Genomic DNA, 19,931 nt, shown 5'->3' with positions numbered 1-19,931 from the left:
CCTTAAGGAAATCCAGAGCAAAAAAATACAAATCTAAACAACAGTTGCACACTGTTTAGAGGAAACGTGTCGTTCAACCCGAAAACCGTAGCAAAACGGTGCAAAACGATTTGAGATTGAACGTGTCCCTGTTCTCCCCACCTCACACAATTTTGACGTCCAATCATGGTGTAAGCATGAAGCACGTGCCAGTTTCGCGGCAAAAAGGATTTGGCGCGTAAACTACTGCGTCAGATCAGCTGGGACAACATTTATAACAATGTGAAAATTGAGTAGCAAATTCAAGAGAATTCTTGAAGTTACTGGAGGAAGGCTAATTATTGTGTTTGCTGGATGCACTCTGGGAAGCTGCACACGGGTAGAGCAACTTTCGTGTTGAAAATTGGCATTTTCCTGCTTTGTTGTTGTAGTGCTGTGTATCAATATTCCGCGAGTGTGTCACAGTTGCCTGAACCTTTAGCATGTCATATTAGTCTCTAGTGTGCGGAATTTAGATTTAGATAGATGGAGTTCAGTTAAACTGACGTCTGTCCACTGGCTAGTTCAGTGGTTACCATTGTAACTGTCAACTAATTTTAGTGAAATGGTGGCTTCATCAGATGCATGACTATCCTATATATCTACTCGGTCAAAATATGTTCAATGCTGTACTGCTGGAAAACTATTGATAGTTACCCTCTCAATCTAGTAGTTAGAATCGATTGGAATATTTGAAGTTACTTTTGTTGCAGAGTAAAATTGTGCTGGGGAACATTATTAAACCACAATACAACGCACGTAATGATGCTAAATCATGATTTCAAATCTATAAAAGATCAGGGTGTTCTTTAAATCACAGGGTTATTGTCCCTTATCCTGCCTTGTCGAATCGCAACTGGAGTCAGATGTAGGCTAAGTAACGTGACACATGCTTAGTCCACGGATGTAAGAAATGATTGTGAGGTGTGTCATTGTAAAAAGATCTTATAGGCTAGTGTTTTGCCTTGCCTTGCCTTGCCTTGCCTTGACAAAATACGGCTCAAGCCATGTCTGACCAGCTTATATCGAGTAAGAACTCTGAAGATTTGCTGGTAGATTTCGAGTCACTGATAAACTCTGGAGCGTTTGACTTGAGCAACCACCAAGTTGTGATCATTTCGACCCCAAGTAACGTCGCTGTTCCCACAGTCGCGCCACTCGTCACAGGAGACATATTCTTTGTTGCCACGCCTCAATCCTCGACGACAGATCAAGACCGTCTCAGAACATATCTGGGTCGACCACCGGTACGTAGCTTGTCTTTCCTTATTTAGTTACGATGGCGTCACGGATGATTCTCTATATTTGTTTACTTTAAGGATTATTTAAGAGCAACTATGTTGCACAAGACAAGTAAAAGGTGTGTATTTGTTATTATTGTGGCAGCTTATAATGTTTTTGTACTCAATTTTGAACAATAATTGCAGGTGAAGAGAAAGTTAGATCTGGACAGTGCCCATCTGTATGAGAGCAGTCCAAAACCTAAGCTCTTAAGTCAGGCTCCTTCAAGCATCACAGCACCACCAAAAGGTATGGGCACTTTTTAGTATTGAATAGGTAGTAGGCTACACTAAATAATGCTGGGTTGAAAATCCTAACAATGGGTTGCTACTTTAACCCATTCACTGGGTAATTAGGACCAACCCAATGCTGGGTCAACTTAGTCCATCCAAACGGACATGAAGACTAAAACAGTTTTCAAAAACACAACAACTGAATAAAAACTACAATGAATAAAATGAAATAGAATGGCAGGTATAAACAGCTTTGTTTTTTGTTTTCACCTGTGGATTGCACTGAGGTAGTTCTGTACCACATGTCCTGTTCGCCTTCATGAGAGACACTGACCTAATAAAACGGATCTAGAATGAATTAAATAAATTATATTTGAAGTTATGCATTCTTTCATCCCATCCCTTTCAGCTTCTATAAATCCAGGCTTTCCTCATAATACCACTAAAACTAAATATAAATTTAACAAACAAACATAAACTAAAATCAAAAACCAAAAACCAAACTGAAAGACTAGATACAAATAAAAACTAATGAAAAACCATATTTCTGGTACAAACAACAATGTTAAGTTGAAAGTCACACCTTGGAGCAGATCAATGTATATGATAATGTAGCCTAATATCGATTACCTAGCCTACACAGTCAAATAAACAAGTGAGAGAGGAAGACTTCAGACAATTGATTTTTCATGTACAACATAACTGTATGAAAAATGTTAAGAATAGATACTATCCAAAATCAGCCAGTTTTCCAGTGCATGGTAAAAACTCCTGGACAGGATAATAATGACTTGTAAACTTGTCACGTAGCTCAAATAATGAAATAACTGTATTAAAGTGACCCACCGGCTGGGTAGATTCAGTCCCATCTGGCAGAGAAGAGGGGGCACTGTCTTCAACCACTAACCCAGCAGCTGACGTACAGAAGAGGGGGCACTGTCTTCAACCACTAACCCAGCAGCTGACGTACAGAAGAGGGGGCACTGTCTTCAACCACTAACCCAGCAGCTGACGTACAGAAGAGGGGGCACTGTCTTCAACCACTAACCCAGCAGCTGACGTACAGAAGAGGGGGCACTGTCTTCAACCACTAACCCAGCAGCTGACGTACAGAAGAGGGGGCACTGTCTTCAACCACTAACCCAGCAGCTGACGTACAGAAGAGGGGGCACTGTCTTCAACCACTAACCCAGCAGCTGACGTACAGAAGAGGGGGCACTGTCTTCAACCACTAACCCAGCAGCTGATGTACAGAAAAGCCGAGAATGAGTTGACATTTGACCAGTTTCCTCTTTGTTGCTGAGGTTGAAATTGCAGTAAGATTAGTTACATGATGTGCACAAAACTCCACACACTGCAGGCGACTAAAAACATCCTAAAAACATCCTTCTAATAAGACTGTATTAAAAACATACTTCTAATGAGACTGTATCCTAAAAACATACTTCTAATAAGACTGTATTAAAAACATACTTCTAATAAGACTGTATCCTAAAAACATACTTCTAATAAGACTGTATTTGTATTTCTTTTTTTTATGTTTTATGTTTTTATTCCAGAGAGGTATCGGATCCGTGCAAATAACTACCAGATGCAGACAGTCAAAATCAGAGGTCCTGGATCCTATTCTGGCAGGTTTCAGCTCAAATTAGGCCCTGCCCAACAGCCTCAACCCAGCGTTTGGGTTGAAAAAAAACAACCCAGTATGCATATAACTGGCCATAACCCTTTAAACGCACTACAATGAATACCTAAGAAGTTACACTGGGGGTTGGCTGGGGTGGGCAATAGTATTTAATCTTTTACATTTAAATAATTAATTGGCTTGTTGGGAATAAAATACGGTCACACTTTATTTGGGTGGTCCCCTATGGATTAACTACAGATACTCAGATTATAAACAAACTATCTGTTGAAACTCTGTTCACTACAATTTATGGTTAAGGTTAGGGGTTTTCGTTAAGGTGATGTTCAGTGAACAATTAGAAAGACTGAACTTAAATTTCAACAAACCAAAAGGAAAATCTTTAACAAGTTTATTTTCGAACTCACGCCAGTGTTGTTTTCACCACTCGGTTGGCATAACGGTGTTCTGTAATGTCGTACAGTGCTGGCCTCTCCTGAATCATGCTCATCAATTGGTCTTCAGTTTCTTCATTCCAGATGGCCATGTCGATGTGCAAATATATTTGCATATTGGAATGTTGAGATGAAGATGCAAAAATGCCCTCTTCACATCGTTTGCTTGCTTTCGTCAGTTCCGTTTCTCCTCTTGTGCACTGACTTGGTAAGCTGAGCAGCCAATGCGAGTGATCTCTTTCAACAACAGGCACCACCGCCAATTCAACATGCTCGCTCGGCCAAAAAGCCGGGGTCTGAATAGTTCAAATGGTGCGGGACACCGCAAAAATTAGGGCCACACATTGTCTGACGACCGACGGTCGGCTTGGTGTGCCACAGCCTTTAGTTAGATGCACGGATGCTCCCGATTTGTTAGTATATTTCCCCTGTTCCGCAGCCAGTGCCATACACATAAACAGTAGGCTCCTGACAAACGGGTTGTTCAGTATATGATTATAAGTCATCAGTCACTTGACACAGTGATTTAGTTCTTGTTGTTTAAGGTTTTTGTTGTGTTTGATTCCTGGTTCACAGCGAATTGGTAAGTAGGCCGAATTGTGTATTGTTCCAGATTTGTGGTAGTCGCATTGTTGTGTGTGTATTTTTGGCCTCTCCTTTTGGAGAGTCTGACTAAAGGTAAACATCAGTATCGACTCTTGAGTGTCTTTGAAAGGCACCATTTAAATACAATGTTTGTTATTGTTATTATTATCTGCACCTATCGAATGAAATATGATACAATTACCTCAGATTCCATTCAAAGGCCTACCGAACTGTTAACTGAATTCCTAACCTTCTCCTAGATGGGCATTTGTCAAAAACCTGTCAGTGTCTTTATTGGGCCAGAGTAATCTAGTAATGGCATGTCATGGGCAAAATGAGCAGAATTCCCCTTAAGTCTGATTGCCCACAGAGCAAGATATTACAATCATATATATATAATCTACACAGACATTATAGGGTGAGGAACTTTCATCAATGCTAGGCTACCAGTTGATAGTCTCTTTCATTATTAGCTTCATTGTTGTTGTCATGGTCAGTTGACCAATTTGAGGGATGTAATTCTGGCAGTTGTGTGTATAGCTACTGTATGTGTGTAAACTATACCTTCAGAGCCAGTGTTGGAAGCCAAGCCAAACTTCATTAACCCGTTTCCTGCAACAGGCGTATATGTTCTAGAATGCCAAGGTCGAGTGTGTGCTCAAAGAGCATGGCGCGATAACATCTAGCCAATTAAAACATTCCTACTGTGCTGTTACTATGGTAAACATATTCTTAACAGATCGTGATTGGTGTAGTCATTCATTTGTCTCAAATTACATTTGCTGATACTAAATATCAAAGAGGAGCTTTTCAGGTTTAGGGAATGTGTGTGTGTGTGTGTGTGTGTGTGTGTGTGTGTGTGTGTGTGTGTGTGTGTGTGAACCAGTGGAAGAGGAGGAGGGAGAAACGAAAAGTCGTCAGACTCAGGCGAAACGGCTTCATTCTCAGACAAAACGCAGTAAAAAAAAAAACGTTGTCATTCTCAGACAAAACGCCATCAAACCAAACGCCGTCATTCTCAGAAAAAAAGTTGTCAGAGCTAGATGAGGGAGCTGTTGACTCCACCATGTCCTAAAATGAACACTTAGGGCCTCATTTACTAACAGGATTGCGCCCATTTCAGGCGTAAAATAGCGGGTAAAGACATAAAACCCTATTTCCAAAGGAGGCGCACCTGAGTAAAAGCGCAGATTACCGCTGCTAGGAAGTGGGTGTGGGAAAGTGGGTGTTCGTCGCAAAGAGATGGGAGGAGATGCGTAAAGTGCGCCTAATTATGTATTAGTAACGAAACAACGTGATTTAGCATGACATATCAGCTGCTAAATTAAAACTATGTGCCTGCGAGAAATTTGAAAAATGTTTATATTTGATATATCATTTAATATAGGCATACAAACAAATAGAATTACAAACTGTACCACCAGCTAGCTGTTCGGGAAAAGTTCGGCCACGTCTTACCCAGAATCGCCGTTCATTGTATGGTTTAAACGGTATTTCATAGTTCAAGCACACCGAGTACAGTGCACACCTTCTGCGTAGGAGTAACGCGTATGTATTCAGGAAAAGTACTTGTACTCGAAGCACACTAACTAAACTACCGGTAAGTAAATTGTAGAGACAGAGCAGCATATTCATTTCACCTTCCATGTTTATTTTGATGTTATAGCCTCTCAAGCGCAAGCTACCCCCAGTGCCATGGCAACCTACAACTACAGTTTTCAAATGTATCTGCCTAGGGCAGCGTTTTTGAAAAGCATGGTTTTCAGTGTTGGAATACGCCGTTTTAAAGTAAGGGGTGTCGTGTATTCCTACCAGACTATTTAACGGGATGCTATGGAGCAGTTAACCTGGATATTAACTATCCTAGCTATCTCTAGTTTAGAGACCCATCGTAACATTTTGCAGTTGCCTGTGTGTGATTAACTCATGTTAATATGTGTGAATATGAACTTTCTGAACATAAACTCGTTAATATGAAGCTGCACAGGCACCCTGAGGGGTAACCATAGCAACCCAGACACTCAATGTTCGCTGAAAAGTTTAATTTCCCCAAATCAGCTCACCAATAAAAGACAGTCTTGAATTCAAAGTGATCACAACTTTTAATGTGGACTGAAGGGCTAAACGGAGAAATATTTATGAGTTTCTATATTTACCTGGGTTAGTTTGCTGTAACCTCGTGAACCAAAAGCTCTAATTCTAATTTTAGCTCATCATCCACGGTGGAACACACAGGCTCTTTCTTCCCTATTTTCGCGGAGCGCTAAATAACACTAATGGGCGGTGTTAGGCGCAGATGACGCAACGAGGGTTCTTGTTTGATAAATAGGATGCAAAATACCGTGCGTTATTTGCGGTTTGGCAAAGGCGCAGATTAAGCTGCGGTCGCAATGTTCGTAAATGAGGCCCTTAGTGTTCATTTCAGGACATCCTCAGACAAAACGACGTCAAACTAAACGGCATCAGAAACACCTATGAGGATGTCCTAAAATGAACACAAATGAGACAAATACTTCCGTTGAGGCGTTCACTTCCACCAGTAAGCTACCCATTCACTCTTCAATGACTTCATGACTTCAAGCCTAATGATCGAGCTGAGATTGAGACCTTTTTTTTTTTTTTAATCAGGCCTTAAGGTTTTTTTGGCCATTCAAATGAGAAACTAAGATCTCTGGCTATTGAAGCACCTGCCAAGTTTCACTGGGTTTGATGGCGAATTCGGCCTGTGTGATGACCGGCAATTAACTCTCTCCCAAGCCTTTACATTTACATTTAGTCATTTAGCAGACGCTTTTGTCCAAAGCGACGTACAAGGGAGAGAGCCTTAGCTTTACAACAGATTCTCAAATAAATGTAAAGCGATTCACAATGCTTTTCCTGATTCAAATATGTTACGCAATTCACAGATGAATTTTGTGATTTACAAATAAATGTCACACTATTCACAAATGTAAACACTGTTACATTTATTAACATACTAATGAATGTGCATTTATGATTCACCAATGCATTTTTTTCTGCCAATTCATTTTTCTGCAGCCTATCGGATGTCCCTTACAATTTCAGCTAATTAACATGAACATAAATTCGAAGGCATGACTGAATGTGACCACATTGCGTTACATCGGCACAGTGTGCAGTTACCTAAATAAATACATAAACATTTATTTACATATTCACTAGAATTGTTTGGCCTAAATCATATTTTAATGTAAAGCACTGTTCCTTTTGTATAACACCAAGGGTTATTATAAAGTTGATCCTAGATGCTGTTCATTTTTTCCAGTTTATAAGAAAACCACAGAGAAGTCACGCTACGACACTTCCCTGAGTCTAACCACAAAACGCTTCCTAGACCTGCTGTCCCAATCACCTGATGGAGTTGTGGACCTCAGCTGGGCCTCACAGGTTCTGGATGTACAGAAACGCCGCATCTATGACATCACCAATGTTCTAGAGGGGATACAGCTCGTCTCCAAGAAGTCAAAGAATCACATCCAGTGGCTGTGAGTCATGTCCGTCTATTTGCAATCAAGCATATTATCAAACATTTTCATTTCAATTACATTTTCATTTCAGTGCATGCAAAGCAATTCAGTGTGTAGTTATTCCTGCAGTGCACCATACTGTTATTCACACATAGCTGTGCACCATACTGTTATTCCTGCATTGCACAATACTGTTATTCACACATAGCTGTGCAGCATACTGTTATTCACATATAGCAATGCACCATACTGTTATTCCTGCATTGCACAATACTGTTATTCACACATAGCTGTGCAGCATACTGTTATTCCTGCATTGCACAATACTGTTATTCACACATAGCAGTGCACCATACTGTTATTCCAGTGCACCATAGTGTTATTCACACATAGCAGTGCACCATACTGTTATTCACACATAGCAGTGCACCATATTGTTATTCACACATAGCAGTGCACCATACTGTTATTCCTGCAGTGCACCATACTGTTATTCCAGTGCACCATACTGTTATTCCAGTGCACCATAGTGTTATTCACACATAGCAGTGCACCATACTGTTATTCCTGCAGTGCACCATACTGTTATTCACACATAGCAGTGCACCATACTGTTATTCCAGTGCACCATACTGTTATTCCAGTGCACCATACTGTTATTCCTGCAGTGCACCATACTGTTATTCACACATAGCAGTGCACCATACTAGGGCTGGGCGGTATGACGGTATATACCGTGTAACGGTAGAAATGTGTCTACCGGGAGAGATTTGGCCATACCGTTTCAACCGCGGTATACTCTTATTTTGAAATCCAATCGATTTATTTTTAGATAATGATCTCCGAACTATACTTCATCCCTCTTATTATACAGTAACTCGCCAAAACAATAGACATTTCTCCAAAAATACCTCTTTAACGATTTTGTAGCCGTTTTGTGATTTCTGCTGAGAAATAAAATAGAACTCTAAAGTTTCAGGTGTTGCGTAGCAACCCATTATTTCCCGTTACGTTAAATGACCGGACTACTTGCGGAATGATATGAAAGATGGTCAGCGGTCATTACATTTTCGCAGCAGTGAAAATAAAGAAATTACAGACCTGCGAACGTTGGGGTGGCCCATTCAAATCAACGGAACTTTTTTGAACATTCTGAAGAGCCGTATAATACGATACCCAGTACAATTTTTAAGCACTTAACCTGCAAGGACTGTCATGCCTACTTGTTGAGTAATCCACGACTGTTGGGCAAGATTCAATATACTGAAAAATATGGACTGAAAAGTGTCTAGTGTAGGCATTTATTTTTCAGTATTTCAAAGTGAATGAGCTGTGAGAGCACAAGAACAGTGAGCGTCTAGCAGCGATTATCATATACATGTATGTATGTCAACGGCGATTACGGCCAAATCAACGAGATTCTAAGTAATATGGAGACAAAACTTTTTTTGGTACTCCACGTAGACCATAAACCCTTGAATATAAAAACGACTCAGTGAAATCGGTTGAGAAATATAAACGCTATCTATAGTGCTTTTTATCCAGAAAAACTGCAGCTCCATAATTAACTTGCGTCTGTTTACAGACCAGTCATCACCTCGTCATCACGTTAGCACGTCGCAGCAACGGGCTGAGGCGGTCAATGGAGCGTCTATGTATATATGTCTATGTGTAATGGCCAACTTCTTAATTTTTTTATTTTAATATGTGGCCATATAAAGAAAATATCTCATCATTATTGCGTTAACATATGGACACACATTGAAAGTTTTAACACTTCAGTTATCTTCTGAAAGTACATTAAAGAACCACTGAAACATAAGCACTGGACTAAATGCCACAGAAAGATTTTTCCTTTTTCTTTTTTTTTTTACATACACTTTGCTTTTATTTTACTATTTAAAGATTCAATGGATACTGGCCACTATTGCTTAGGCCAATAGCCTATTGAGGCACTATTGTTTCTGCACCTTAGTGTTCTTAAGGGTCAATAAATAAATGTCTGTGGACACATTTCGCCACCGCTGAAGTGTCCTCTTTTTCAAAAACCCAAATCTGGTCACCCTACGTATAATAAACCGTGATATATACCGTAACCGTGATATAAAATTACAAATACCGTGATAGAAGATTTTGGTCATATCGCCCACCCCTACACCATACTGTTATTCACACATAGCAGTGCACCATACTGTTATTCCTGCAGTGCACCATACTGTTATTCACACATAGCAGTGCACCATACTGTTATTCCAGTGCATCATACTGTTATTCCAGTGCACCATACTGTTATTCACACATAGCAGTGCACTATACTGTTATTCCATAGCAGTGCACCATACTGTTAATAGCAGTGCACCATACTGTTATTCCTAGGCTTTTTATTCGTATTGCATTGCATCCAAAGCAAAGCACTGTATTGACAATATCAGTAGGCAGACTAACGGACTATGTCTGCATGCCAGAACATTGCTCATGAAACTTAACATTTCAGTCTCTTCACTCACTGCTCAAACCTTTCGAAAACAGTGTTAACAGCCTTAATGTCTGTTACAGCAATACAAATCCCAAACGTAGCTGGAGTCAAGGACTACTTTTCTCAGCTGGCCCTAGATTTCTCTTTGAGGAGTAATAGCAGGCCAGTGGCAATGGCAAAACCAGATTCATACTTGTAAAAATGGAGGGACAGAATTTTAAAAGATTTTCCCCCCATTCATGTATCGACATTACAATAAGAAGCAAGGTTTTTTTTTTAATAGAAATTGTAAAGAAGTGGGCAATACAACTGATGAATGAAAACGGTGGAAGTGGATTCATGATGGGATGATCCTAACCAGAGATGGCTGAGACACTCATTCATTTATAAAGAAATTAGGTGTATTGCATTGTAGTTCCACGTTGGTGGAACGAACTGCCTAGCACTACCAGAGCAGGGGCGTCCTTCTCTACCTTTTAAGAAGCTCTTGAAGACCCAACTCTTCAGAGAGCACATCTCTTCCTAACTTGCACTTCGACTAGTACTTAACTTGCACTTACAGCAGTTACGTTCTTGCACTTCTTTTTTCTATTTCTTTTTTTTTCTATTTCTTATGTAAAGTAGTATTTATTGTTACACTAGGTCTCTATTGCTTGTAGCTTGATTGTTCTCTCCCTTGTACGTCGCTTTGGACAAAAGCGTCTGCTAAAGCAGGGGTCCCCAACCTTTTTTGCACCACGGACCGGTTTAATGTAGGCATTATTTTCACGGACCGGCAGATAAATACAGCAAAAATAAAATAACAAGACCGGCATAAAAACGAATGTTAAGTGCATGAAAAATACAACTCACCATTGTACTGACTTGTACTTTATCCTATAAAGCAGTGGTTCTCAAAGTAGGGGTCGCGGACACTCTCCCGGGGGACGCAATGTCACAGACGGAGAAAAAAAAACGTCGAGGACCTATGACTGTTTAGTGAAAGCTCCCTCCGTGGCGAAATGCAAAGGGCTGGACTGACACAAACAAATCAAATACACAGTTTCATTTCTGATCCACCAATAAAACGGAGAGTTATCATTTGAACGCGAGTTGCACCTATGCTTCCGTGTATAAAAGTAACTGCAGGGACAATTCTGGCATTCATGAAAGTTCTCTCATCTAGGCTTTGTTTTTAACTTGGACCAGAATTTAACAACGCTAAATAGTAGTGGTGAATTAGCCAGATTGTTTTTAAGGGCTTAATTTGTGAGAAACCGTTGGTGATTGTAGAATTGACGTGAGTGCAGACATCCTCCGATTTAAATAATTATAAAAATAAAAAATATGAGTATTTTAATCATTAACAATTACGTTTCACATTTAAATGTATGCTTCTAAGAGGCATCGTAATGTTCTAAAAAAGCACTACACGAACACTGCAAATATAAGTGAATCAATAAATAAGCATTATGGACACATTCTGCAACAGTAGCCTACCTCCACCTCTGCACTGGTGAAGTTAGGTCTGCGTTTAATCCACCGGTGCTTGCTTTCTGCTTTGACATGATTTTGATCAGTCTGAAGTTGATTTCGCGTTGCTGTGGAGTCTGTGGATTGTGCGCACGTCTCTTCAGTTGCATGCCTCTAAGAACGTTTGTTTTCTTACTCATTTTCGCTAGTTTGCGTGCTTGTTTTTTGAGTAACATATCTCGTGACCGAGAAAAGGGTCTTGACGTGTCAAGAGGCACAGGCGAATGTTACATCGGGGAAAATCCGGTTGTTTTTCAAAATAAAACACCTTTCAGACTCTAATAATTAATACAATTATATAAATTATTTATTCTTTCTTTGCGGCCCGGTAGGAAATGCCTCACGGACCGGTACCGGGCCACGGCCCGGTGGTTGGGGACCACTGTGCTAAAGGACTAAATGTACAGTGGGGAAAATAAGTATTCGAACCCCTGCCGATTTTGCAAGTTTGGCCACTTGCAAAGAAATGTGTGATCTATAATTGTAATGGTAGGTATATTTTAACAGTGAGAAATAGAATATCAACAAACAAATCCAGAAAACTGCATTTTATAACATTTATGACTTTATTTGTATTTGATGCAGAAAATAAGTATTTGAACCCCCAAGCAAACAGCAAGAATTCTGGCTCCCAATGACCAGTTATGTGCCCAAGAAGCACACAGATTAGTCCTCATTAGGCCTAACAAGGTACACCTGATCTCAACTGGTGACGTGTATAAAAGAAACTTGTCCAAAGAATCATACTTCACACCTTCAACCTCACCACCATGGGCATGACCAAAGAGTTGACCAAGGACGTCAGAGATAAGATTGTAGACCTGCACAAGGCTGGAATGGGTTACAAAACCATCTGCAAGCAGCTTGGTGAGAAGCAGACAACTATTGGTGCGATTATTCGTAAATGGAAGCAACACCAAACAACTGTCAATCGCTCTAGGTCTGGGGCTCCATGCAAGATATCACCTTGTGCGGTATCGGTGATCATCCGAAAGGTGCAGAATAACCCCAGAACTACCCAGGGGTAGCTTGTGAATGATCTCAAGGCAGCTGGGACCACAGTCACCAAGAAAACCATTGGCAACACACTACGCCGTAATGGTTTGAAGTACTGCAGCACTCGCAAGGTCCCCCTGCTCAAGGAAGCACATGTACAGGGCCGTCTGAAGTTTGCCAATGAACACTTGAATGATTCTAAGGAGTATTGGGAGACAGGATGTGGTCAGATGAGACCAAAATCAAGCTCTTTGGCATCAACTCGACTTGCCGCGTTTGGAGGGGGAAGAATGCTGAATATGACCCCTAGAACACCATCCCCACCGTCAAGTATGGAGGTGGAAACATTATGCTTTGGGGCTGTTTCTCTGCCAAGGGTACAGGATGACTCCACTGCATCGAGGGGACTATGGATGGGGCAATGTAACGTGGAATATTGGGCTTGAACCTCATTCCCTCATTCCCTCCCATTGAAAATGCAACCTTAAGGATTTGGAGAGGATCTGCAAAGAGGAGTGGACCAAAATCCCTCCTGAGATGTGTGTAAACCTGGTGACCAACTACAAGAAAAGTCTGACGTCTGTGCTTGCCAACAAGGGTTATTCCACCAAGTACTAAGTCATGTTTTGCTAGGGGTTCAAATACTTATTTTCTGCATCAAATGCAAATTAAGTCATAAATGTTATAAAATGCAGTTTTCTGGATTTTTTTTGTTGATATTCTGTTTCTCACTGTTAAAATACACCTACTATTACAATTATAGGTCACACATCTCTTTGCAAGTGGCCAAACTTGCGAAATCGGCAGGGGTTCAAATACTTATTTTCCCCACTGTAAATGTAAATGTATTGCAAATGTCTACATCAAAGATAATTTCTAATGTTGATGAACTGATTGCACTAAAAAGCCTGTACTGGAAAAGAAGAATGATGTAGAGAAAGATTGGGACTTGTTAAAACAGAAAGAAAGCAAACTAGTAGAGTTGCACAATGAGATAGAATCACTCAATTAAGATGAGAATGTGGATCAAGAATTGGATTATGCTTGCCGATACAGGGAAGACAAGACAAGAATGAGATTGCTGTTGAGACAAATAGGAGAAGGCTATGAAATCCAAGTATGCAGTCTGGAATCCATTGGTGTCACATCGGATGATGCCCCACCTGATGAAAAAAAAAGAAAACACCATCACAAAATAAAATCACCAAATGTCTCTTAGATGAAGGTAGCCAACAAAGCTTTGAAGAAGAAGATCGAGCGCTCAATTTTCCCATTGTAGGAGAAGAAACCTTAACTTTCTAGCACTCTCAGTTTGGAACGTGTGCAAATTCAAAGGGCAAGAGAGTGCACAAATAATTAAAGGCATCAGAAACAGTCAAGCCATAGAAGTAGAAGTATTAGAAATACCCCAAATATCCATCTGAAATATGGTGGTGGCTGGCAATGAGCTGCACAAAGAATTAAACTACAGTAGTGCCCCATGTCCGCGGGGGATACGTTCCAAGACCTACCACGGATAGTAGCAAACTCTATATACTCTATATATATCTTTCATGGTCATCAATGACATGCAGGCTAATCCAGATTGGCAAACAGTGACAAACCGACATGTAAATAAAAAGGGTGTATCTAATCTCACGTTGATTCAATGTGGTCTATTTTATAATTTTGCTGCTAGCAGTGACCCTAAGAGTTTATAGTGGTGTGTAGTGAAAATCTTGGCCGTAGGTGATGGACATTTAAATTGCATAAAATGATTCATCAATCTATGCAATTTAAATGTCCATCACCTACGGCCATATCTTATCAGCTGATCCATCAGGGTCAGCTACAATGACTATAATCATTTATAGCCCAGGCCTACATGTTGATGACTATAATCATTTATAGCCCAGGCCTATATGTTGATGACTATAAGAACATGTTGGGTGCTTCATGCATGTGTAGTACAATAGTGTACTTGCCTCTCTGCACCCTAACTCCCTGTCTTCAAGCAGAACTGATTTATATTGTGCCTGCACTAAGGGGTCCAGGCTCTGGGCTCTGTCAAGCGCCTTGAGACAAATGTATTGTTCTGGTGATATATAAATTGAATTGAATTTCAAAGTACTCCTTCTGACATACAAAGCCCTAAACGACAGCTCCAAAGAGTTCCCAGAGTGCAGGTCTCCTTGTAATTCCAAGAATATCAAAAAGTGCAATAGGAGGCACAGCCTCCTGCCATCAAGCCCCCCTCCTGTGGAATAATCTTCCTGCCTCCATCTGATACAGACACCCTTTCCATATTCAAATTGAGACTCAAGACATTCCTCTTTAGTGCATCCCATAGTCATGAATAATGCATCGGAAACCCGTCACCTGTCGCAACATTCTTCACTTCTTGTTGTTAGCTATGTTGCTGTGTTTAGCTAGCCTGACGATGTCATACTCATAATTCTAGTCAGAATATGAGTCTGAGACCGCTCCGTTGGGCTGTGATTATGGGGCGTGTTTCAACCGAACTAGGAAAAAAAAGGCCTCTTCGCTCAATTGGATAAGCCTACAACCAATCAGAGCAACGTAGTATGACCATAACGTAGACCATGGGGCCAGCTGATACATTAAACTTTTACCGGATCCCGTAGGAAGGACGGCAAAAACATCTTTTCGATCGACAAATGCCTTGATCGCGTTTCTCTGTTCCTCTTTCAAAATGAATGTGCTGTCAATGTCTTCTAAAACAGACTCGAATTTCCACATTTCAGCTCTCCAACGGCAGCCATGTTTGTTGAAAACGAATTCACCCCAAAAGCTCTTTGGTGACGTGGTTGATTACGTTAGGGTTGATCATCTGTCCATCATCGTATAAAGCCCGCCCTGACAATTTGATTGGTCTATATCTCCTCACAGATTTTTGTGAGGAGATAATTTCTCCCCAACGGAGCGACACCAGACCGAACTTCCCGACCAAATAATTTGTGGGCGTGGCTAAGTTCGTCTGGCATCCAGGCTAGTGTTTAGCAGGAGTGGGCTACAGACATATTGTACTGTGAATGAGTGCCTTTACGGATCCCGGGTACTGCATGTGTCCCGTGTTGCGGCTGTCACCAACCTTAGGCACTGTTGTGTATCCTGCCACCCTTGCTGTCCTACCTACATTTTGTATGCACCATATTAGCCAACCATAACTAAGCATAACTCATCAAAACTAGACATAAACAAAATTCCCGTACACCTTGCCAGGCTGTCTCTCTCTCTCCCTCTCATATTATGCTAATACTGACACCGATAAAGTGGCCATTATATCTAGTGTTAATTGTTTACCTGAAGTTATCTGTTTATCAAATTGATGTCTACGACCCAAATTTTTTCTCCTATAGCGTGACCTTTGCTCACAAATGCTGATGGCTGTGGAAACATTGTTCCTCATTACCATATCCATTAAGTACATATACGTTTCGGCAGCCACTTTACCCACTCTACTCACTTTGTCTCTTTCTTCCCCTCCTAGTCTAGACTATCTTCGCTGTGGGATGCTGCTGTAGTCTCTCCACTTGATCTACTTGTAGAAACCCTTTGCCTACATCTTCCCACGCCCACCACACTGTCATACACTTATTGTACCCCATACTCTGTGCTACCATTTACCTGCAATGTAAATAATTGCCACCATCGACATAGTTTTCTGTTCCATCACTCTACTTACCCTTGTAATGTAACCTTACGAGCACACTGTTTACCCACTAAGCTGTTCTACAATACTTGAATGTTCTCTCCCCACCTTATATTATCAATGTTGTATGTATCATATGTATACCATGTTATGTTTGTATGTATTGTGTATGTGTGTATTATTATATGAATTGTGTCATTTACCACATGTATGCTAGCATGCTCATCCTGATCTGTGTGTGATTTTCATCTGCTATGTCCCTGATTGTTCCCCCTCCCTCCCCTTCTTTTTATATTTCTCTCTGGCTGGTTCCAAGCAGATGGGCCCCCCCTTCTGTGCCGCAGTGCTGCTTAAGGTTTCTTCCTGATTAACAGAGAGTTTTTCCTTGCCCCTGTCGCCATTGTGCTTGCTCTAAGGGGGTTCAGGGCCTGGGCTCTGTAAAGCGCCTTTAGACAATTTGATTGTTTTGGCGCTATATAAATAAGATTGAATTGAATTTCTTAGTAGATATACATAAAAGACCAGGGAATCCCAAGTATTTTTTGCACAAGAAAAAAATGGAAGGTTGGACTAAATTTTTTTCAGAATGACATGTCATTGTGTTTATTACTTTTCCAGTAGACGCAGTTAGACAAAAGACTTACCTATCTTAACTAACCTAACCCATGCGCAGGTGCCTCACTTTAGCAGGAGAAATATAAAAAAATATATAAAAAAGTTTTAGCGCTTTAGTAAAACACAAAGGCCCTCTCTAGCCCCTCCACTGATGACGGCTATAGATTAGTGTCGCCCTTCTACTCAGCTGCTGAGCTAAAGCCAATCAAAACAGTCTATTGTTATGCGTAGCCGTAGCCTCTTCAGCGTCTGCACACTACCCTTGAAGACATTTTGAAGGGTTCATGGTTAACACCCTCATAAACAAGTGGACTACTGAAACACGTTGTGCCAACTCCATGTGGCTAGTGAGTTTCTGTCACATCAACAGTGAGAGGTATTTCATATTAACCTGTGTCCAATATTAACAGTTAACAGCACACAGCCAAGGCTATCATTTTTTTTACTGCAATTTTAAAGTTTGCAGCCTAAGAAGCTAAAGTTAGCTGCTTTCTGTAACATATTTTTTGTATGTGTTAGATGGTTACGGCACATAAACTGGCTGAACGTTATTCATTTATCCAATATATTCCAATACAACAAGTTTACTATTTTGGTGTGGAGCAGCGCACATGAGTTTTGCCATCAATTCATTTTTTAACCATTTCTTTTAATAAGTTTAAATGAGCTTATGTTAATGAGAACATCAGTTTCTGTCGTTGACTATCGATATCCCTGATTGCCCTCACAATATCTAACTAACAGAATTGCGCCCACTTCAGGCGTAATTTCTGCGCAAAATGTGGGTAAAGACAAGGAACCGTATTTAGAAAGGTGGCGCACTTGAGTAAAAATGCAGATTGCCCACTGCTGGGAGGGTATAAGGGAAAGTGGGTGTTAGCCGCAAAGAGATGGGAGGAAATGCGTAAAGTGCGCCTAATTATGTATTCCGTGGTATTTACTAAAACTGCCTGATTGGCCGTAAACTGTCTCTAATTAAACTGTTTCTAATTTGCGTGAGAATTCTCCACCTCATAAAAGCAGGTCTAAACCAGGTCTGTTCCATTTGTAACGAAACAAGAGGTGTTTTAGCATGACATATCAGCTGCTAAATGAAAACTATGTGCGTGCGAGAAATTTGACGCAATTAATTTAAAAAAAAATACGAACATCAGAAATGTTATTTGTTTAAATTTTTATATTTGTCCCACCAGCTAACTGTTCGGCCACGATTTGCCCAGAATCGCCGCTCCATGTAGGGTTTAAACCGTATTCTTTGCCTTTTCCACCCATCGTTCAAGCACACGAGTACAGCGCTCGTCTTCTGCGTAGGAGTAACGCGTATCTATTCAGGAAAAGTACTTGTACCTGAAGTACACTAACTAAACTAAGTAAATTGTAGAGACAGAGCAGCATATTCATTTCACCTTCCATGTTTATTTTGACGTTATAGCCTCTCGAGCACTACCCCCAGTGCCATGGCAACGTCAGCGTATCTGAAAACCTCCGTTACCCCTCACAACGTAGTGTGGACTAAGTTTGCTGTAACCTCGTGAACCAAAAGCTTTAATTCTAATTCTAATTTTAACTCATCATCTATGGTGGCAGGAACACGCAGGCCCTTTCTTCCCTATTTTAGCGGCGCGCTAATAACAGTAGTGGGCGGAGTAAGGCGCTGATTACGCGATGAGGTTCTTGTTTAATAAATACTACACAAAATGCGGAAGCACATTGTGCGCTGTATGTGGTTTGGCAAAGGCGCTGATTACACTGCGCTCGTAAATGTTAGTAAATGAGGCCCTGGGACTCCGAAACGGCCTTCGTCAGGATGCGGCCAGTCAAGTGGGCCTTGCCACCCGAGGGGTTGAAGACACTTGGCACAGGAGATGCTGGGTTGTTTGGGTGGGACACAGTGTGTGGCAGTGGGGTCCTCTAGAGCTGCACTGTCTGATTAGAAATTATAAAAAATCACACAGCAGCCGCATATTCATTAGCAAATCGGTACGCCTATCTGGTAGCCTATAGGAATGCATCTTTGCACATGAAATTCTATCTGGTAGGCTATGGCAAGCCTATTTCATGAAGCCTAGATGTAAATCTAGTAGGGTATAGGAAGGTTACTCGAATAAATGAAAATATCTTTACTTTCATTGCAATCTTGTGTACAGTCAGTCTCCCTCACATGCTGGTAATAAGAACAGTATCAATCACAAGAGGTAACTGTTCAAACCTTGTGAATTCAGCCCATTCAGTCCACACATTGGCACAAACCACACATTGGCACAAACCACACATTGGCTGTAGGCAGCAGCTCTCTTCTTCATGTCCACCTTGATAATAATAATAATACCTTAGTGCTTTTCTAAGTACCCAAAGATGCTTGATGTCGAACCACTTCTTTTTTTATTTCAGTGGCAATGCAGTGCTCTTAACTGCATCAATAGCCACAGTCTGCCAATTTTTTTTCTTTTAATAATGCCAGATTTTTAGCCTCTGCCAACAACACCTTCACCTTGCATTTGCGGAAATGTCTTTTTTTTTTGTCAACTTGACTCTTGCTTTTGCTCTGCTTTAGTCCGCGGCTTTAGTCTTTGTTTGCCTGTGTCTTAAACTCATGTTTACATATAGCATCTAATTCAGACCTTTGCATTGCAGAGGAAGCTGCGTTGATGGGCAGTCCGTGGTGCGGCATCAGCACTTGCAGAAAGAGTTGTTAGAGCTGACAGAGGCGGAAGGCAAATTGGATGAGCTCATTCGCAAATGTGACCTGCAGCTTCAGCTGCTTACTGAAGACCCACAGAACAAGAAATATCCTTTTGTTTGTGTTTGTGTGTGTGTGTGTGAGAATACATATAGATATACAGTGGGGAAAATAAGTATTTGAACCCCTGCCGATTTCGCAAGTTTGGCCACTTGCAAAGAAATGTGTGATCTATAATTGTAATAGTAGGTGTATTTTAACAGTGAGAAACAGAATATCAACAAAAAAATCCAGAAAACTGCATTTTATAACATTT

At 40.8% G+C, this 19,931-nt stretch overlaps 1 protein-coding gene across 2 annotated transcripts in view; it reads left to right on the top strand.

Moving 5' to 3' along the window:
* Window positions 1–212: 212 nt before the first annotated feature.
* e2f1 (E2F transcription factor 1) overlaps window positions 213–19,931 on the top strand; it is a 37,288-nt gene continuing 17,569 nt past the window's right edge. The window contains exons 1-5 of one of the 2 annotated variants that reach the window (XM_031566786.1): window positions 213–358; window positions 1,168–1,265; window positions 1,446–1,548; window positions 7,483–7,702; window positions 19,570–19,722. In XM_031566786.1, the coding sequence (XP_031422646.1) occupies window positions 334–358; window positions 1,168–1,265; window positions 1,446–1,548; window positions 7,483–7,702; window positions 19,570–19,722 (599 nt within the window). In that variant the 5' untranslated portion in view covers window positions 213–333. Of the gene's footprint in view, window positions 1,266–1,445; window positions 1,549–7,482; window positions 7,703–19,569; window positions 19,723–19,931 lie in introns of both variants that reach the window. The other variant, XM_012820725.3, reaches the window with a different exon arrangement.

Source organism: Clupea harengus, chromosome 4 (assembly GCF_900700415.2).
Source record: "Clupea harengus chromosome 4, Ch_v2.0.2, whole genome shotgun sequence".
Taxonomy (NCBI): Eukaryota; Metazoa; Chordata; class Actinopteri; order Clupeiformes; family Clupeidae; genus Clupea; species Clupea harengus.
This window is presented reverse-complemented; position numbering and strand designations above follow the sequence as displayed.